The sequence below is a fragment of the Hippocampus bargibanti genome, linkage group LG05 (assembly GCF_051943395.1).
Source record: "Hippocampus bargibanti isolate YZ-2025 linkage group LG05, ASM5194339v1, whole genome shotgun sequence".
Lineage (NCBI taxonomy): Eukaryota > Metazoa > Chordata > Actinopteri > Syngnathiformes > Syngnathidae > Hippocampus > Hippocampus bargibanti.
In genome coordinates this window covers 14,413,199-14,430,000 of record NC_142738.1, presented here as the reverse complement: position 1 = coordinate 14,430,000, position 16,802 = coordinate 14,413,199, and the positions used below count along the sequence as shown (strand labels likewise).

Sequence of the window (16,802 nt, the reverse complement as noted above, 5' to 3'; positions counted from 1 at the left end):
TTTTTTTTCAAGTGCCAGAGATTCAAGTGCCTATTTTAATGGTTTCTGTATAATTTGGGTTTTCTGGCTCAAAGTATTATTTGGGTACATTTTATTAATCATTAATGGAATACGAATGAGTGTGCTTTAATGATTAGTGAAAGTAGTGTTTATTCTTTGATGTTACATCTTTCTGCGTTTTATTGACAATGCTGCCAAAATTTGTACCCGTACTTTCACAGGAAATATAATTTGCATATAGAAGGCTCTGCCGGAGTGATTGCCTTTCATAGTATTGCATTAAAAAAAATAGTGTATGGGCAAGCTTAACAAGGCCGATCTCATCCAAATTGTAGCATAAAGCGAATATCAATATCAAAACATTGTTTTTCCTAGCAATTCTGTGGAATGGGGAATTTGCAAATTCAGGGTCCCAAATATGTCCTAAAATTGTAAAGAAACTAGATGGAACAGCATGACAAATGAATCAGAAAATTGTTCTCTCACTCCTTAGCTTTCAACCAATTAAACAGCATTCGGTATGATGTGACTGCAAGATTCATTAACACTGACCTGAAGCCATCAACTCAACAGAGCCCGCTACCAGGCTGTCATATATTTGTCCTTTGATCCTCCCGGTGAGTGTATTATACTTCTGTGGGTCCTCAGACACAAGCACCATCACCTGGGAGAAGGTGTAACCGCCAATGGAGAAGGCGTGGACGAGCAGTGGCCTCGACGCAAAGCGGTCACTTTGTAACAACTCCAGCAACTTTTTGCCACGTTGCAAACTCCAACGAGGCCAGAGAAATTCTTGTACCTGCAAGTACAGACGGATTAAATGGATTGAATGGATAGATAGAAGAAAGATGGATGGATAGATAGATAGAGAGAGAGAGAGAGAGAGAGAGAGCTAGAGAGAGAGAGAGAGAGAGAGAGAGAGAGAGAGAGAGAGAGAGAGAGAGAGAGAGAGAGAGAGAGAGAGAGAGAGAGAGAGAGAGAGAGAGAGAGAGAGAGAGAGAGAGATAGACACCTCACTCTCGACTACGAGGACATCAAAGCCAGTGCGCAGGTAGATGTCACAATATTTGGCTACGGCTTGGGGACGTGCACCCAACCATGGCAGCATAAGCGTCAGAGGTTTCTGGTCCTCATAGGTGCGATCTGCCGGCGCGGGTGCAACCTGTTCATTTGTGTAGAGGGTGACATGTTTACTGAGGCGTAGGCAGGAGAAGCTTCGTCGCAAGATGCTCTTGGTCAGCATTGCTGATGCATCTGCCGGGGCACCCGGTAGAGAGGGAGGAACAGGCTCCAGAGGGCTTGAAAGATAATATATACTAGTCAGTTGAAAATGTGAAATTGGTTTATGAATAATACACTGACAATATTATCAAAAAATACACAAAAGTACAAAAAAAAACAATTTGATAATTGATATATATAATTACAGCAGGTAACACTCCATAACACGAGAAGGGATATCTCAAATCATACCCTGAGACCATTTATCATAAGAGTTTGTATGCACATCTGTGTCATGTACATATTGACGACGACCGACTATTACAATACAATGTTTCATATATTGTTGTCTCCGGAATCTAATAATACAGATACACATGAAACAAAGCAAAATAGTTTTCGGTAGTTTTGAAGTTTAAATCGGCACCACGCTTGCCTAAAAATAATAATGTAATTGTTGACGTTGTTCAAAGAACGATACTCCCGATGTGAAACTACGATCGGTTTGACCACTACAAACGTTTTCTCCAATCATTATTGTGACTATGTAATGTACAGCCGAATTAATGCCTATAGTGTCGTTATTTTCGTGTACATTATGCGACATGAGCGAGCAAGTACCCTTTTTAATAGGTCACAATTATTTGACGCAAAATCAACCCAATCAATGTGGAGTTTTTCTGCTATTGTTCGTAAAGTTAGACGTTTTAGATTTGAAAAGGGTTGCAGACCTTGACAGTGTGAGTCCGCAGTTTTTAGTGGTTATTGTCAAAAAGTTTATATAACTCAATTTCTCAAAAACCACCAAACCACAAATTAATATTTTAGCTCTGTCTAGTTGTTCTTTGGTTAATGATATTTCGAACCCTGTTTTCAAACTGTAAGGCTGGAGAAACATGCTTGAAATTTAATTGTAAACCTCGGTACAAACCTATTTTCTCTGCTGGACATCGCTGTGATCGTGTTTTCGTTTCTAGCAACAAACACATTAAAAATAGTTTAAGTAGTAATATTGCAGCATTAACAAAAAGAGCAAAAAAAAAAACTGGAAATCTCCCTAACAAGACAAATTATGGGCAAAGTATTTCTTTGAAATACGTAGGTATTCTTCCTCATGTTGCATCATGCGCTTCAAAGCCTACAAGCGCAATGCTGCTGCCACCTTTCGGAAAGAGACGAAAGGGAAAAGCAGAATGTCGTCCGAAATGCTGCAAACACTGGAGTTCACGTTCGTTCAAAAATATGCATTTGTCGTGTATGGAAGCTTGTAGGATGTAAAGGAGATTGCAGACGGTGGATGAATTCGCGGTTACCTACCTGTCTCTATTGAATGGCCCATTGAGAGTTTTGAGACGAGTTAACCTCTCTACCGTGCGTGAAATCAATTTAAATTTAAAAAAGGCTACTGTATTTAACTTTACAATATAAACTATATAGTTCTACAAAAATAGCAATGTCACATATACATTCGAATGAAATAGTTGCTCCTAAACCTAAAAGTGTCAGCACGCCAGGAAGACTTTTCAATACGTCAGGGCTTCGTCACAGACGATGGTAAAATGTCATTATTTAATCATGTGAGCAATGTGTGTGGTTTCATACTTTAGAGTTGGTGTAGCACGAAATATTAAATATGCTTTCCGCATAAACATTTCTGGGATTTAGTTTAGTTCCCAGCAATCTAATATTTAACGCAAGTCGGGTGTCACGTGTTGCGTCTGTAACGAATACTTTGACAACACCCATAATAATTATTTCAGTGTTCAAAGATTCTTGGAATTTAAAATAATACAATAAATGGTTTTAATTAGTCGAAAAGGCGAGGTTATTTCCTTTTTTTTGCAGACTGAAGACATGTTACGTTTTGGATTTTGCTGCTGTGAAATGTAATCCAATCCAATTCAATAATTATATAAATATTTTAGAATTACAACTTTTATTTAATGATGTTCAAATCTAAACATGTATGTAAAGCAAAACTAAGCACCTTTAGTTTTAAGCCACCCACATTTTCATTTTTCAAGTTAGCGAAAGTAGCGGAACAGACATTATTTAGTTAAGTTAAAGTCAATAGCTGTAGGCATTTGTCTTTCTTGCAATAATTGCATCAAACCTGTGACCCACAAACTTCACCAGATCATTACTTGCATTATTCATTTAAATGTCTTTGTTAACCATTTTTTTCATCCTCTTCAAGTGTTTGTTTCTGGAAATGTTCCCTCCCATCTCCTTTTCAGGAGGTAAAATGCCTGCTTTTTTAGAATTAAAGGACAAGCGACGTCTCCGGACAAGTTGTGTCCATAATTTGTAAAATCGCTTCAAATGACTTCTACTGAGCGTATTTTACAAAGATTCCACCGCATATAGCTATATTTTACGTTTTAAGGGTCGCGCTGAATATTCCGGAAGTCTTGTTTTTGAGTTGGTGACGAGTCCTCACCATACGTCACTGAAGGAACGCCTCTCACCGAGAAAGGACATACCTTGCATCACATCAATGCATTTTGCGGTACTTTGTTTGGTCTGAAAACTTTGTGTTGATCCGTGTTGATGGCGAAATTAGAAGGACAACACATAAATGTTGGTGAATCGTTGTGTATTGCGCCAAGACTTCTACAGTGTATTTGATGTTCACTTACAAAACGTCCGAGGAGACAATTTCCACTTTGCCGCCCTCTTCTGCCTTTTTTAGGTACTGTGAGTACTAAAGAGTTTGTCACTACATTTCTCTCCAGATGCATAAAAATGACCGGAATAAATTATTTAATTGATTGCAAACATGTATGCTTTCCTCTTCAGAACTATTTGAATCATGGTCCCGCCCCCAGTTCGTGACGTCACGCCAAGACGTCTTGCATTGCTGGAGAATCAAAACAATGGCTTCAGATTTGGAGAATATGCTTTTTCTTATTACACATTCAGTAACAGCACCATCACGCTGAACACAGGGGCCCCCCAGGGGTGTGTGCTGAGCCCCCTCCTCTTCACTCTGCTCACGCACGACTGCTCACCATCATCACCCAGCTCCAACCTCTTCATAAAGTTTACGGATGACACAACTGTGGTGGGCCTCATCAACAACGACGAGGAGACAGCCTACAGGGACGAGGTCAGCCGCCTGGCCACGTGGTGCAAGGACAACAATCTTCGTCTGAATGTGGACAAGACGTAGGAGATTGTTGTGGACTTCAGGAGAGTGCGCCCCCAGCATGCTCCACTAACCATCGACGGTGCTGCAGTGGAGAGAGTGAGCAGCACCAAGTTCCTGGGAGTGCACATATCCGAAGACCTGTCCTGGAGCCACAACACGGCATCAATGGCCAAGAGATCCCACCAGCGCCTGTACTTCCTCCGCAAGCTCAAAAGAGTTGGAGCCCCGACCCCCATCACGACCTCCTTCTACCGCGGTACCATAGAGAGCATCCTGACCAGCTGTATCACCGTGTGGTACGGCGCCTGCACCGTGTCCTGCCGTAAGACTCTGCAGCGCATCGTGAGGACAGCTGAGAAGATCATCGGTGTCTCTCTCCCCCCCCTTCAGGACATCTACAACACCCGCCTCACCCGCAGAGCCATCCGGATCGCTGGCGATCCCACCCACCCCTCCCACAGCCTCTTCAGCCTGCTGCCATCGGGTCGGAGACTGCGGAGTCTCCGAGCCAAGACCAGCAGGCTCAAGGACAGTTTCTGCCACCAGGCAGTCCCTCCGGACTCAACTCCCTCCCAGCCCTGCCCAGCCTGCCCCTTCCCACTGCCACACTCACCGAACTCTGAGTACACGCTACATGCTGTACGATCACCCTGAACTCTATTTTTTCTTCTTTCTCATTTTTTTCTGCAAGACCTCACTTCAACCCTTTCTTGTTCGTTTTTGCATTACTACATTACGTCACTTTATATACGTCACTTCCTCACTTTCCATACGACACTACCTCACTTTACATACAGAAATTACATGTATTGTCTGTTGTCAATTGTATGTCTTTTTTAGCCACATTATACGTGCCTTGCATGTCTTGCACGCTGGGTCCGAGAGGACATTAATTTCATCTGTGCTGTATGTCATGCATATTAGCATATTTGACAATAAAGCTGACTTTGACTTATGAATATGCTTCAAATAGTTCTGAAGAGGAAAGCATACATGTTTGCTATTGATTAAATAAGTCCTTCCGTGTCATTTTGAGGCATCTGGACTGCAATGTAGCGTCCCAGAAAAGAGGCAGAAAATGGCGACCAAGCTCCCTGTGAGGAATTATTCAGCCCGTTTCCACAGGCTGATAAATTCCTTATATGGAGCTTGGTCGCCCTCTTCTGGCTCTTTTTGGTGCAACATGACGTTTTCAGACCAAACAAGCACAGCAAAATGCATTGACGTGATGGAAGGACTGCTACAATGTGTCCTTTTTTTCAGTCAGGGGCATTCCTTCAGTGACGTCACGTACGGACTCGTCACCAAATCAAAAACAAGACTTACGGAATAATCAGCGCGAGTCTTAAAACGTAAAATATAGCTATATGCGGTGGAATCTTTGTAAAACACACTCAGTAGAAGCCAAATTATGGACACTACTTGTTCAAAGAGTTTGGTTGTCCTTTAAGGTCTGTTGATTTACTTGGTCAGTTTCGGACCTTTCATGTTTCCCTCTGCTGATCAGAATCAGAATCTGAAAGCCTTTCATAATCCCACAATGAGGGAATTTGCAATCAACAGCAGCAAAATTGAAAGGGGCCGGGGTGTGTTTGTCAAAGAAAAAACAAAGTGTTCTGAGCACAAAAGAAAATGTCAGGCGATGAAGTATGTGTTTTGGGATTTGCTTTGTTTGAATGCTTCTGTGCTGATGACCATTTTGTTTTTGTGAGCCTTTTACTGAGCATTTTCATCTTTATTAACTTCATAGAGTTGCTTGTTCTGTAGCCACAAGGGGACACAAGCCAGTGTCTTATTGTGCCGGTCCCAAGCCCGGATAAATACAGAGGGTTTTGTAAGGACGTCCGACGTAAATCTTGGCCAAAACAAACATGCGAATCAAACCTCTGAAGATGGAGGACACTGATTTGCTATGGCGACCCCTTGAAGGGAAAAGCCGAACGGAAAAGAGAAAGTCTGTGTTACGACGCTCGAGTGCAAGGAGGCAGAACTCGAGCGACTGAATCTTGGCGATAGGGAAGGACCCGAAATACACGGCGTGACAGGCTTGGATGGCTCAAGAGTCTTTACTGGAACATGCATCAAATAATAACAAACAGGGAAGAGTGGAGGAAGATAACTAAATGACAGCAGACCTGGCAACACGGAAGTGGAAACGGCAATGACCAAAAATACTCCGACGGAGACGGTAGTGAGCGACAGACAGATATAGGCAGAAGGCACAATCAGTGAATGACAATCAGCTGTGGGAACCCAGGTGAATGATGATTGGAGGGGCCGTCTCCCAAGATTGGCGGAGGAGGTGACAGGAGGGGCGGGGCGCGCCCCGGATAGCAACGAGATGTGACAGTGCCCCCCCCTCAAGGGACGCCTCTCGGCGGCCCACCAGGTTTGGATGGGTGAGCCGCATGGAACGCCCGGGTGAGGGATGGGTCGAGGATCCAGGAACGTTTGACCCATTGACGTTCCTCAGGTCCATAGCCCTCCCAGTCGACCAGGTACTGCACTCCTCTGCCCCTACGCCTGGAGTCCAGTATCTCCCGCACGGTGTAGACTGGTCCGTCGTCCAATATCCGGGGGGGAGGTGGGGGGGCGGGGGGGGGCTAAGGGGCTGGTCTCCACTGGCTTGAGGAGGCAAACATGAAAAACGGGGTGGATCCGCATGGTGGGTGGGAGCCGGAGCCTCACCGAGACCGGGCTGAGGATGGCCTCGATGGGGAAGGGACCCGTGAAGCGTGGGCCCAGCTTGGCCGAGGACCCTGCCAGCCGAAGGTCCTTCGTGGATAACCAGACCTCCTGCCCGACCTGGTAGCTGGGTGCTTGCCGCCGATGGCGGTCTGCCACCCGCCGGTTCCGGGATGCGGTGCGTGACAGGGCGTCCCTGGTCTCCTTCCAGACTCTGTGGGCCCGTCTGAGGTGATGATCGATAGACGGGACCTCCACCTGGCCTTCCTGTGTGGGAAACAAGGGCGGCTGATAGCCACAGGCGGACATGAATGGGGACCGACCTGTGGCTGCGGAGACCAGGGAGTTGTGGGCGTACTCCACCCAGGGTAGGTGCAGGGCCCACGACGCCGGGTTGTGGAGGCACACGCACCGGAGGGCCGCCTCCAGGTCCTGGTTCTTCCTCTCCGTCTGTCCGTTGGTCTGGGGGTGGTAACCAGACGACAGGCTCGCCGATGCCCCTAGGGACCGACAGAAACGCTTCCATACCTTGGACACGAACTGCGGTCCCCGGTCCGACACGATGTTCGTCGGAATCCCGTGGAGACGGACGACATGGTTAACCAGGAGTTGAGCCGTCTCGGTGGCGGACGGCAACCTGGTTAACGGAACGAAGTGGGCCGACTTGGAGAATCGGTCCACTACGGTGAGGACGACCGTCTTGCCACGGGAGGGGGGAAGGCCTGTCACGAAGTCGACGGAGATGTGGGACCAGGGTCTGGACGGAACCGGTAGGGGCTGGAGGAGTCCGGCCGGGGGCTGGTGGGAGGCCTTTCCACGGGCGCAGGTCGGGCAGGCCTTCACGAAGAGGGTGATGTCCCTCCTAAACCCCGGCCACCAGAACCGTTGGGCGATGAGTTGGATCGTCCTGTTGACCCCCGGGTGGCAGGCTATCTTAGATGTGTGCCCCCAGATAAGCACCTCAGTGCGTAGAGGGGGGGGGGGGGGGGGGGGGACGAACAGGCGATCCTTGGGACAGCCCCTGGGGATGGTGGTAGTTCCCTGGGCTTGCTGGACTTTTCTCTCAACCTCCCACCTCAGGGCGCCCAGGATGCGCTGGGCCGGCAGGATGTTGGCGGTGGTCTCCTCCCTTTCTGCCGGCTCATGGATACGGGATAGGGCGTCAGGCTTGGTGTTCTGTGACCCTGGGCAGTAGGTGAGAGAAAAGTCAAAACGGGTGAGGAAGAGTGACCATCGGGCCTGCCGTGAGTTAAGTCTCTTGGCCGACCGGATGGCCGCCAGGTTTTTGTGATCCGTGTAGACGGTAAAGGGGTGTTTAGCTCCCTCAAGCCAGTGTCTCCATTCCTGCAGGGCCAGGACGACCGCCAGCAGTTCCCGATTGCCGACGTCATAATTGGCTTCGGCGGGGCTGAGCCGGCGGGAGAAGAAGGCGCATGGGCGTAGCTTCTGGTCGGTGGGAGAGCGCTGGGAAAGGACGGCCCCTACTCCGGACTCGGATGCGTCAACCTCGACCGTGAACAGGAGCTCCGGGTCGGGATGACGCAGAACAGGGGGGTTGGTGAAGGTAAGACGGAGGCGGTTGAAAGCCCCCTCAGCATCGGGAGTCCACCTTAAAGGGAGCTTGGTGGACGTGAGGTTAGTGAGGGGGAGTGCCTTCTGACTATACCCGCGAATGAAGCGGCGGTAGAAGTTGGCAAACCCCAAAAACTGCTGAAGCTGCTTGCGCGTCTTTGGGATCGGCCATTCCACCACCGCTTTGGTTTTGGCGGGGTCGGCCCTGAGCTGCCCCTGCTCCACAACAAACCCCAGGAACGACAGAGAGCGGACATGGAAGTCACACTTCTCTGCCTTCACATAGAGCCGGTTTTGCAGGAGCCGCGCCAGGACCCGTCGGACGTGTTGCCGGTGTTCTTCTGCAGAGCGAGAAAAAATAAGAATGTCATCAAGGTAAACAAAAACAAAAACATTGAGGAAGTCCCTGAGCACATCATTTATCAAATTCTGGAATACGGCAGGCGCGTTCGTGAGCCCAAACGGCATCACCAGGTATTCAAAGTGCCCTAAAGGTGTCTTGAAGGCTGTTTTCCATTCATCCCCCTCACGGATACGGACCAAATGGTAGGCGCTACGAAGGTCTAATTTTGAAAAAATGGTGGCGGACTGAAGGGGCGCGAAGGCCGAATCCATGAGGGGGAGAGGGTATTTGTTGCGGATGGTGATGTCGTTCAGGCCCCGGTAGTCAACGCATGGGCGCAGGGATCCGTCCTTTTTGTCGATAAAGAAAAACCCTGCGCCCAGCGGGGAACGCGACGGGCGAATGAGTCCCGCCGCTAGAGAGGAGTCTATATAAGTGCTCAGGGCTTCCCGTTCCGGTTGTGAAATGTGGTAAAGTCTGGAGTCCGGTAATGGAGCCCCTGGCTGCAAGTCAATAGCACAGTCATACGGTCGGTGGGGTGGCACGGATTGGGCGTTGTCTTTGCTGAACACCTCCCGCAGGTCGTGGTAGCACTGTGGCACGCCTTTGAGGCAGATGGCCTCGGGCGGGCCACCGCGGGAGGGGTTACGCCCTGCCGTAGCCGACCGCAGGCAGTTTGCGTAGCAGTAGGGGCTCCAGCCCTGAATGGTGGGGCCCTCCCAAGAAATGGATGGGTCATGGGCCTTGAGCCAGGGGAGACCCAAGACCAATGGCGCGTTCCGGGAGGGCATAACAAAAAATTGGCGGTGCTCCACATGGTTGCCTGCCACTCGGAGCTTAAGTGGGGCCGTGAGGTGGGTGACCCGGGCTAATAATCGGCCATCCAGGTCGACGATCTCCTTATGGGGAAGGAGATCTATAAGTTGGCAGCCCAAAAGGTCGGCCAAGTGGGGGTCGATGATGCACCCGTCGGCCCCCGAGTCCACTAGTGCCCGCACTCTTTGGGAGCTGGAGGGGCCAAATAGTTCACTTTCCAGCTCCAACCGTGTGACTCGTGTTGTGGACTTAGCCCCCAACGGACGCCGTTTCGGCGGGGACTTACATTGGCCGTGGGTCCTAGGCTGGGGGCCTCGGGTGCGACGAGCCCTCGGGTTGGCGCGGTCGTCTCCCCCCCCTATCACCATAGGTTCAAGGAGTCCCTCCTGGGGCTGCGCGCGGTCGCTGCCGGGTGTGGTCGACCGAGGTCGGCTTCGGGGTACCTCGGGCCGTCGGTCGCTCAGCTCCTTTCGCCGCTCTCGGAGACGATGATCCAAGCCGATGACAATCTCGACGAGGTCGTCGAAGGTGGTGCCGGCGTCGCGGGTAGCCAACTCGTCCTTTAGGTCGGAATTCAAGCCGCGACGAAACACCCCCCTCAACGCTCGGTCGCCGTAGCCGCTGCCAGCGGCCTAGATCCGGAAAGCGACGGAGTATTCTGCGGCCGAACGGGCCCCTTGGACGCAGTCGAGGATTCTCCCTTCCGCCTCGACCTCCGTCACTGGATGGTGAAACACCCGGCGTATCTCGGCCACGAAGTCCTGATACGAGGCGCACAGCTCCGGTCGGGACTCTCGTACCGCCAGCACCCATGTTTCGGCTTCACCCGCGAGCAGGCTGGTGATGAAGGCTACCTTAGCCTCATCGCTAACGTAGGCGTCAGGATGTTGTTCAAACACGAGCGCACACTGCATGAGGAATTGAGCGCAGCGCTCGGTTTCGCCTGCGTAGCGTGAGGGTTGGGGTAGCGGGGGAGTGCGCCTGCCCACGGGCGGGGAGGAAGGAACAGTGAGGGTGGCGATGCATGTTTCCATCTCCTTGAGGCGTTGAGCCAGCGAGGAAGTGGCGTAGCGCATTTCCTCAATCGCCTTGGCCAGCTGGCTCGAACGCTCCGCCTCTTGCACAAGGGCGGCAAAGTACCTGTCATCGCCGGCGGGGTCCATGGGTGGTCGGAGTATTGTGTTACGACGCTCGAGTGCAAGGAGGCAGAACTCGAGCGACGGAATCTTGGCGATAGGGAAGGATCCGAAATACACGCCGTGACAGGCTTGGATGGATCAAGAGTCTTTACTGGAACATGCATCAAATAATAACAAACAGGGAAGAGTGGAGGAAGATAACTAAATGACAGCAGACCTGGCAACACGGAAGTGGAAACGGCAATGACCAAAAATACTCCGACGGAGACGGTAGTGAGCGACAGACAGATATAGGCAGAAGGCACAATCAGTGAATGACAATCAGCTGTGGGAACCCAGGTGAATGATGATTGGAGGGGCCGTCTCCCAAGATTGGCGGAGGAGGTGACAGGAGGGGCGGGGCGCGCCCCGGATAGCAACGAGATGTGACAGTCTTCATATCCAATGAACCTTTTCTTGACTAATTTGAATGCATTTTTATTCTAGTTGCCATAATTTTTTTTATTTCTGGTTCTTCTTCTGTGTAGGGCGTGGATGAAGAATTTATTGCGCCGCTGCCATAAATGATTACGCAATCAATCTAGAAATTAAAAAGAAGTTGTTAATTTTGGTTATAAACAGCCATTTAGTGAAAAATGTCGGAGCTCAAGTATTGACAAATGGTACAAAATATTTCACCCAAATGAACATTAACATTAAACACATGATCAACAATGTTTTTTTCCTTAATTATCTTTGTGATTGCAGATTAATCTATTGCACAGGTGTCAAAGTCAAGGCCCTCATTTTATTTGGCCCGTGAAAGCAAATCGAACTTGTGAAATTCCATACTGCTTGCTAAAGTCCAAAGCAAAATCAATTCATTCAAATTGTCATATGTAACTCACAAAAAAAGGTTTATTATTTTTACTTTAAATTTGAAAATGAGATACTCATTCATTTGTTATGCGCTCTATATGTCATATGTGGAGGGGGTGAAACATTCTAATGGCTTCCCCAAATTCATAACGGCCCTCAAGAGGAAACCGTAACTACAATGCAGCCCGCGGTAAAAATGACTTTGACACCCCTGATCTATTGAGTTGTCTGGAACACAAAAACTGTTTTAATACATTTATTCCTCCATTTTTCCTTACATGTAGTCATTTCATTTTTCAGATTTTGACAATAAAGAAACCTCATTGTGGCAAAAAGCCTTGTGGTCCCTGACTTTGCTTGTGCAGCTTTGTTGCTGCATCTTGTTTTCATTCCCGGCGGGATCCGACCCTCCACCGGGGTCCCCGCTGACTTTGTCTTCGTGGATTACGACTTATCCAAACACCAACCTCGATGGATTTAGACCACCAAGTGTTAGGCACCGATCATTTGGTGGCGTCTCTGGCTGACCTCATGTGTTTAGCGTGCCATTGTTCTTTTCCAGTCGCCTTACTCACGGCTGGCTTTGTGATTTCCTGTACTCTCGCCTGACAACAGATTGATCAAACGGAAGAATGGTTGCATTTTATCAGCATTTTTCATATTTTTCATACAATGTTTCAATGATTTAATAGGAAATATTTGTCATCTCATACACAGCAAATTTTATGATTACTTTAATCTTACTCTAGACATTTGACAGCACATCTATCTGTCATGTCTCCTCCTTACGTTGAGAAATAGGTAAAAAAATGTCAAGTACAGAGTGCAAGAACTTTTAGCACATCACTCATTATAATAATACAGTAAAGTTATAAAGTTATATCGATATCGGTTATATCGATAGTACTGCTTATTACGATACTGTTTCTATGAACGCAAGAAAATTTACATGCCGCAGGATCGGATATATCGATAGTCCGGTTATATCGATATTTTTTCCGACTCCCGAGAATATCGATATAACTAGACTTTACTGAATCAATAATAATAATAATAATATAATAATACATTTCATTGATAGGCGCCTTTCAAAACTCTCAAGGTCACTTTTCACAGGATAAGTTTTTTTCCTGTGGGTGAGCAGCGGAAGCCATACGCACCAGCGTTCACTCAACCCGGAAGTAACTCAAATAGATCGAAAGCTAGCTAGCTAATAGCTAGCTAATAGCTAGCTAGATGGCTATTATATAGTGGCAACATACTGCAAAAGAAAGACACAAAAAAGTGTCATTTGAATTTCGCAGAACTTGAATATGCTCAATCAATATTTGTTGTATGATGAGTACAATACGTCTGTGTAAGCTCTCAGTCGTACAGGAGTGGTCCATCGATGAGAAGGCCGTCATCTGTACTCAAAAAGTACAGATGACGGCTGAAGAAACCTCCTCATCTATGATGAGTACAATCTTACACCCGGACATAACAGTGGGAGGAGCTAATGTGAAACTTAGTTTTAGATTCAAATTTATGTGGATCAACATCTGTATTTTAAAACATATCAAAGAATTGAATTAGGCCAAAGTCAGTGGATTAAAATAAAATAAATGCACCACAAATTAGCTAATTTGATAATGATGGACGGACCCTTGCTGTTTCTTTCATGGAAAATGCAGGAATTGATCATCACACTTTGAGACAAAGCTACGGTCGTGTTTTTGATGGTGTGTGAAAATAACATCTCAAAATCGTACTTATGATGATAACAGTCATAATAATGTTGAAGTGCACTCAGTAGGAGCTTCACTTGGTTGTGTATTTGCTTATCAGAGAAAATGTTCTTTGTGGGAGCTGCGTGTTTGCCACTTTAGCACGTGCCACTTGAGCATAAAGGACACAATGGCATCAGCTGTCAATGGCATCCAATGATTTGTATTGATCTTCTGTGTTTAGACAACAGTCGGCTACTGACCGGCTTTGTGGTGATCCATTCAGAAGAGGAAAAAAAACGTAAGTAGTCCTACTCCTACATGGTTCATATATTGTTGAACTGTTCGAGATCTAGAGCACAAAGATACAAATAAACAATTTAAAACTAAAATAAGATAATATCTCTTCAAAACACTGGTAACTCAGGTGAAGACGGGATTCGGTTGCTGTTCATTGCAGGAGTGGCGCTAGTCGGGTGGTATGAAGGGGAGTTGGGCAGTGGACACTCCCAAAAATGTGAAAAATCCCAAACTGTTTGCCATATCTCTTGAAATAAAGCTATTGTGTCTCAGTTTTTTTTTCAAAAATGTATATAAAATAGAAACAATACATAATAACTTGTTTGACTGGTTTGAGCGTGCTTGATAAAAGTTGGAGAATTTGAAGGTGGGCCTTGCATCTTCAAATGAAAAAGTCCAGAGACTCCTGGCTTCACATCTGAAGACCAACTATTATGTCAACGGAGGGAGAAGCATTCAAGCTCAGGTTTCAAGGGAGGGATGAGATTTGAAATTTGGGTTTTACACAGGGGTTCATATTCAAATTAGGATGTCATGTTTTTTTTCAAACAACAATTAAGGTTTTGAGATATAATTCAGGTTTTCAGAGTATGGCATGTTGAGATTAAAAACTCAAGTTAGGGTTACAACCATACCCTGCTTCGAAACCTTAGATCAGGGGTCCTCAAACTTTTTTTCTGTGAGGGCCACATAATGTTTCCCTTCTGTGATGGGGGGCCGGTGTCAGTTTGTAACAGAAAAAGTGTGATTGGCGTGAAGGGAGCTTAAAAAAATTGTTTTCCAGAAAGCCACACAACCAAATAACACTTTCCAGATTCTTTACAGAAAAAAGTCAGGAAACAAATAATAACACTATTAATGAAATAAATAATAACTAAATAAGCCTCTGGGTTCTTCATAGAAAAACAGGAAATAAATAACACAATTTATGAAATAAATAATAACTAAATAACTCTCTGTTCTTCATAGAAAAAAAGCCATGGAACATTAACTTTCTGTTGTGCCATGCACAATCTTAACATATAAAAGTTCAGCTCAGTTGTCAGAGCGGAATCTCTCTGACACATATTAGCAGTCTCTTAAAGTTATTCCTTGTAATCCTTTTGCAGGTTCCAGTAGGCTTGTAGACACCGCTGTTTGCAGCTCTCTCTCATCAACTTCCCTGTGAAAACCACAAAGGAAGCGGGTTGGGAAAGTGAACTAAGTGATACAGCACCTACACAGCACAATACATTTCACTACCAGTATGGTTGTAAAGATGGAATTTATCCCAGTATATTTTATTATGATTATGTTTGTTTATGCTCAGAATGACTCATTCAAGTCAGAAAAGTGAGTTTACCTATGTATGTTCATCAGTGTGAACGATGGGTCTGCATCTGGCTGGTGAGAAGTTGAATTTCAGCAGTTTCATGCGAGAAATGTCAGCAGTTTCATGCGAGAAAAGCTTTTCTCGCAGATATACGTGCTGCCAAGAACTGTGGACATTTTCATCGCGTGTTTTTTGATGTTTGGATATGTGTCGTTTGGGAGGGCGGCATAGAAGTCAATGAGACTGTTGGGCTTGAATGCGTCTTTCATCACAGTTCTGTAACTCAGGTCCAACTTCTCCATGGTTTCGTACACTTGGTCAAAAATATCCTCTCTGGTTGTAGTCCCTTTGAGACTTTGAAGGGCTGCCAGCTCCTCGTATATCTCAAAGTTTGTGCTAACTCCACGAATAAAAATGAGCAGCTGCGCTGTGTCTTCCACGTCTGTGCTCTCATCCAGTGCTAATGAAAAAAGTCCAATTCTTTCGTCTTCTGCTGCAGCTGCATTCATCCCGATTTCTTCACCGCGTCTGGTGATTGTACTCGCCGACAGACTTACGGCATTATATGCATCTTTCTTCTCGGGACACAACTCCTCCGCGACAGCATCCAAACATTTCTTAACAAACTCCCCGTCCGTGAAAGGCTTACCGCTGCTTGTTATCAGTTTAGCAACCCGAAAGCAGCTGGCCCGAACGGATGCCTTCTTCAGCTGAGCTTGGCGTACAAATGTATTCTGCTGAGATAGTAGTCTGTTGCGTCACACGCGTGTATGATTTTGAAGTGCGCTTTTCAACACTTTCATGTCTTTCAATTCCTTGATCTCCTTGTTGTGCGTATCACCCTGACGCATAGCACACGCTTGCAAATTGTATAAAAGGAGCTGTCGCGGGACAGAGAGATTGGGCGAACCACGAGGCAGAATCACATCAGAGTCATCTCGGGCCCACGCCGGGCCTGGGACGGACATCACGGCACGACTTGCTCAACTCCACGCCACGATCAAGCTCTGCGCGTCACCTGCCTGGGAGATCTGACAACGAACCTACTTACAAATAAAGAGAAACATCAAACTCTTTATTGGCGAGCCAGCCAGGAGGATTTTTTTCCCTCCTCCTCAGCCCAATCAACTCTCCAAATGGAAAGACCCAGATTTCCCAGCCGCCTGTGAACCCGGCATCTTCACAGCAAGACCCCTCGAGCCGAGCTCCCGATGGGCCGCCACCACCCGTGGGCGCCCCGACCCCACCGTGAAACCTGCCGCACCCTGATGGCCAACATCGTCCAATTCGCCTGGCAACTCTGCTACTAGCTGCATCGTATATGTCCACGATCGCGCATCGTATATGTCCACGATCGCACATCGTCGGACATCGCTTATGTCCACGATCGGACATCGTATATGTCCACGATCGGACATCGTTGGACATCGCTTATGTCCACGATCGGACTTCGGGAAGACGCTTCATGGCCGACACGGCCGCCGACGTCAGCGTGCTTCCTCAGTGTCCTGCAGAGCGCCATGGCAGCGCGATCATCGCCACCGTCGCCGATGACCGGCCTGTCCGTGCCCGGCAGCATGGCCAACCCCACGCACCTTCGTCCTCACAATCCCTCATCGATTCTCCGACTTGACCGATCCCAGCCGGACAACTCACGGTGAGAAGACCTTCCGGCATCGACTCGACGGCCGCGAGGAAA

General features: G+C 47.4%; 1 protein-coding gene across 3 annotated transcripts in view; it reads right to left on the bottom strand.

The window, feature by feature from the left end:
* LOC148898031 (transmembrane protein 53-A) overlaps positions 1 to 2,083 on the bottom strand; it is a 4,643-nt gene extending 2,560 nt beyond the window's left edge. Inside the window, exons 1-3 of one of the 3 annotated variants that reach the window (XM_088997164.1) lie at positions 1,953 to 2,083; positions 1,013 to 1,298; positions 553 to 799 (exon numbers count right to left, since the gene is read on the bottom strand). In XM_088997164.1, the coding sequence (XP_088853290.1) occupies positions 553 to 799; positions 1,013 to 1,243 (478 nt within the window). In that variant the 5' untranslated portion in view covers positions 1,244 to 1,298; positions 1,953 to 2,083. The other 2 variants (XM_088997166.1, XM_088997165.1) reach the window with 2 other exon arrangements.
* Between the last annotated feature and the right edge of the window lie 14,719 nt (positions 2,084 to 16,802).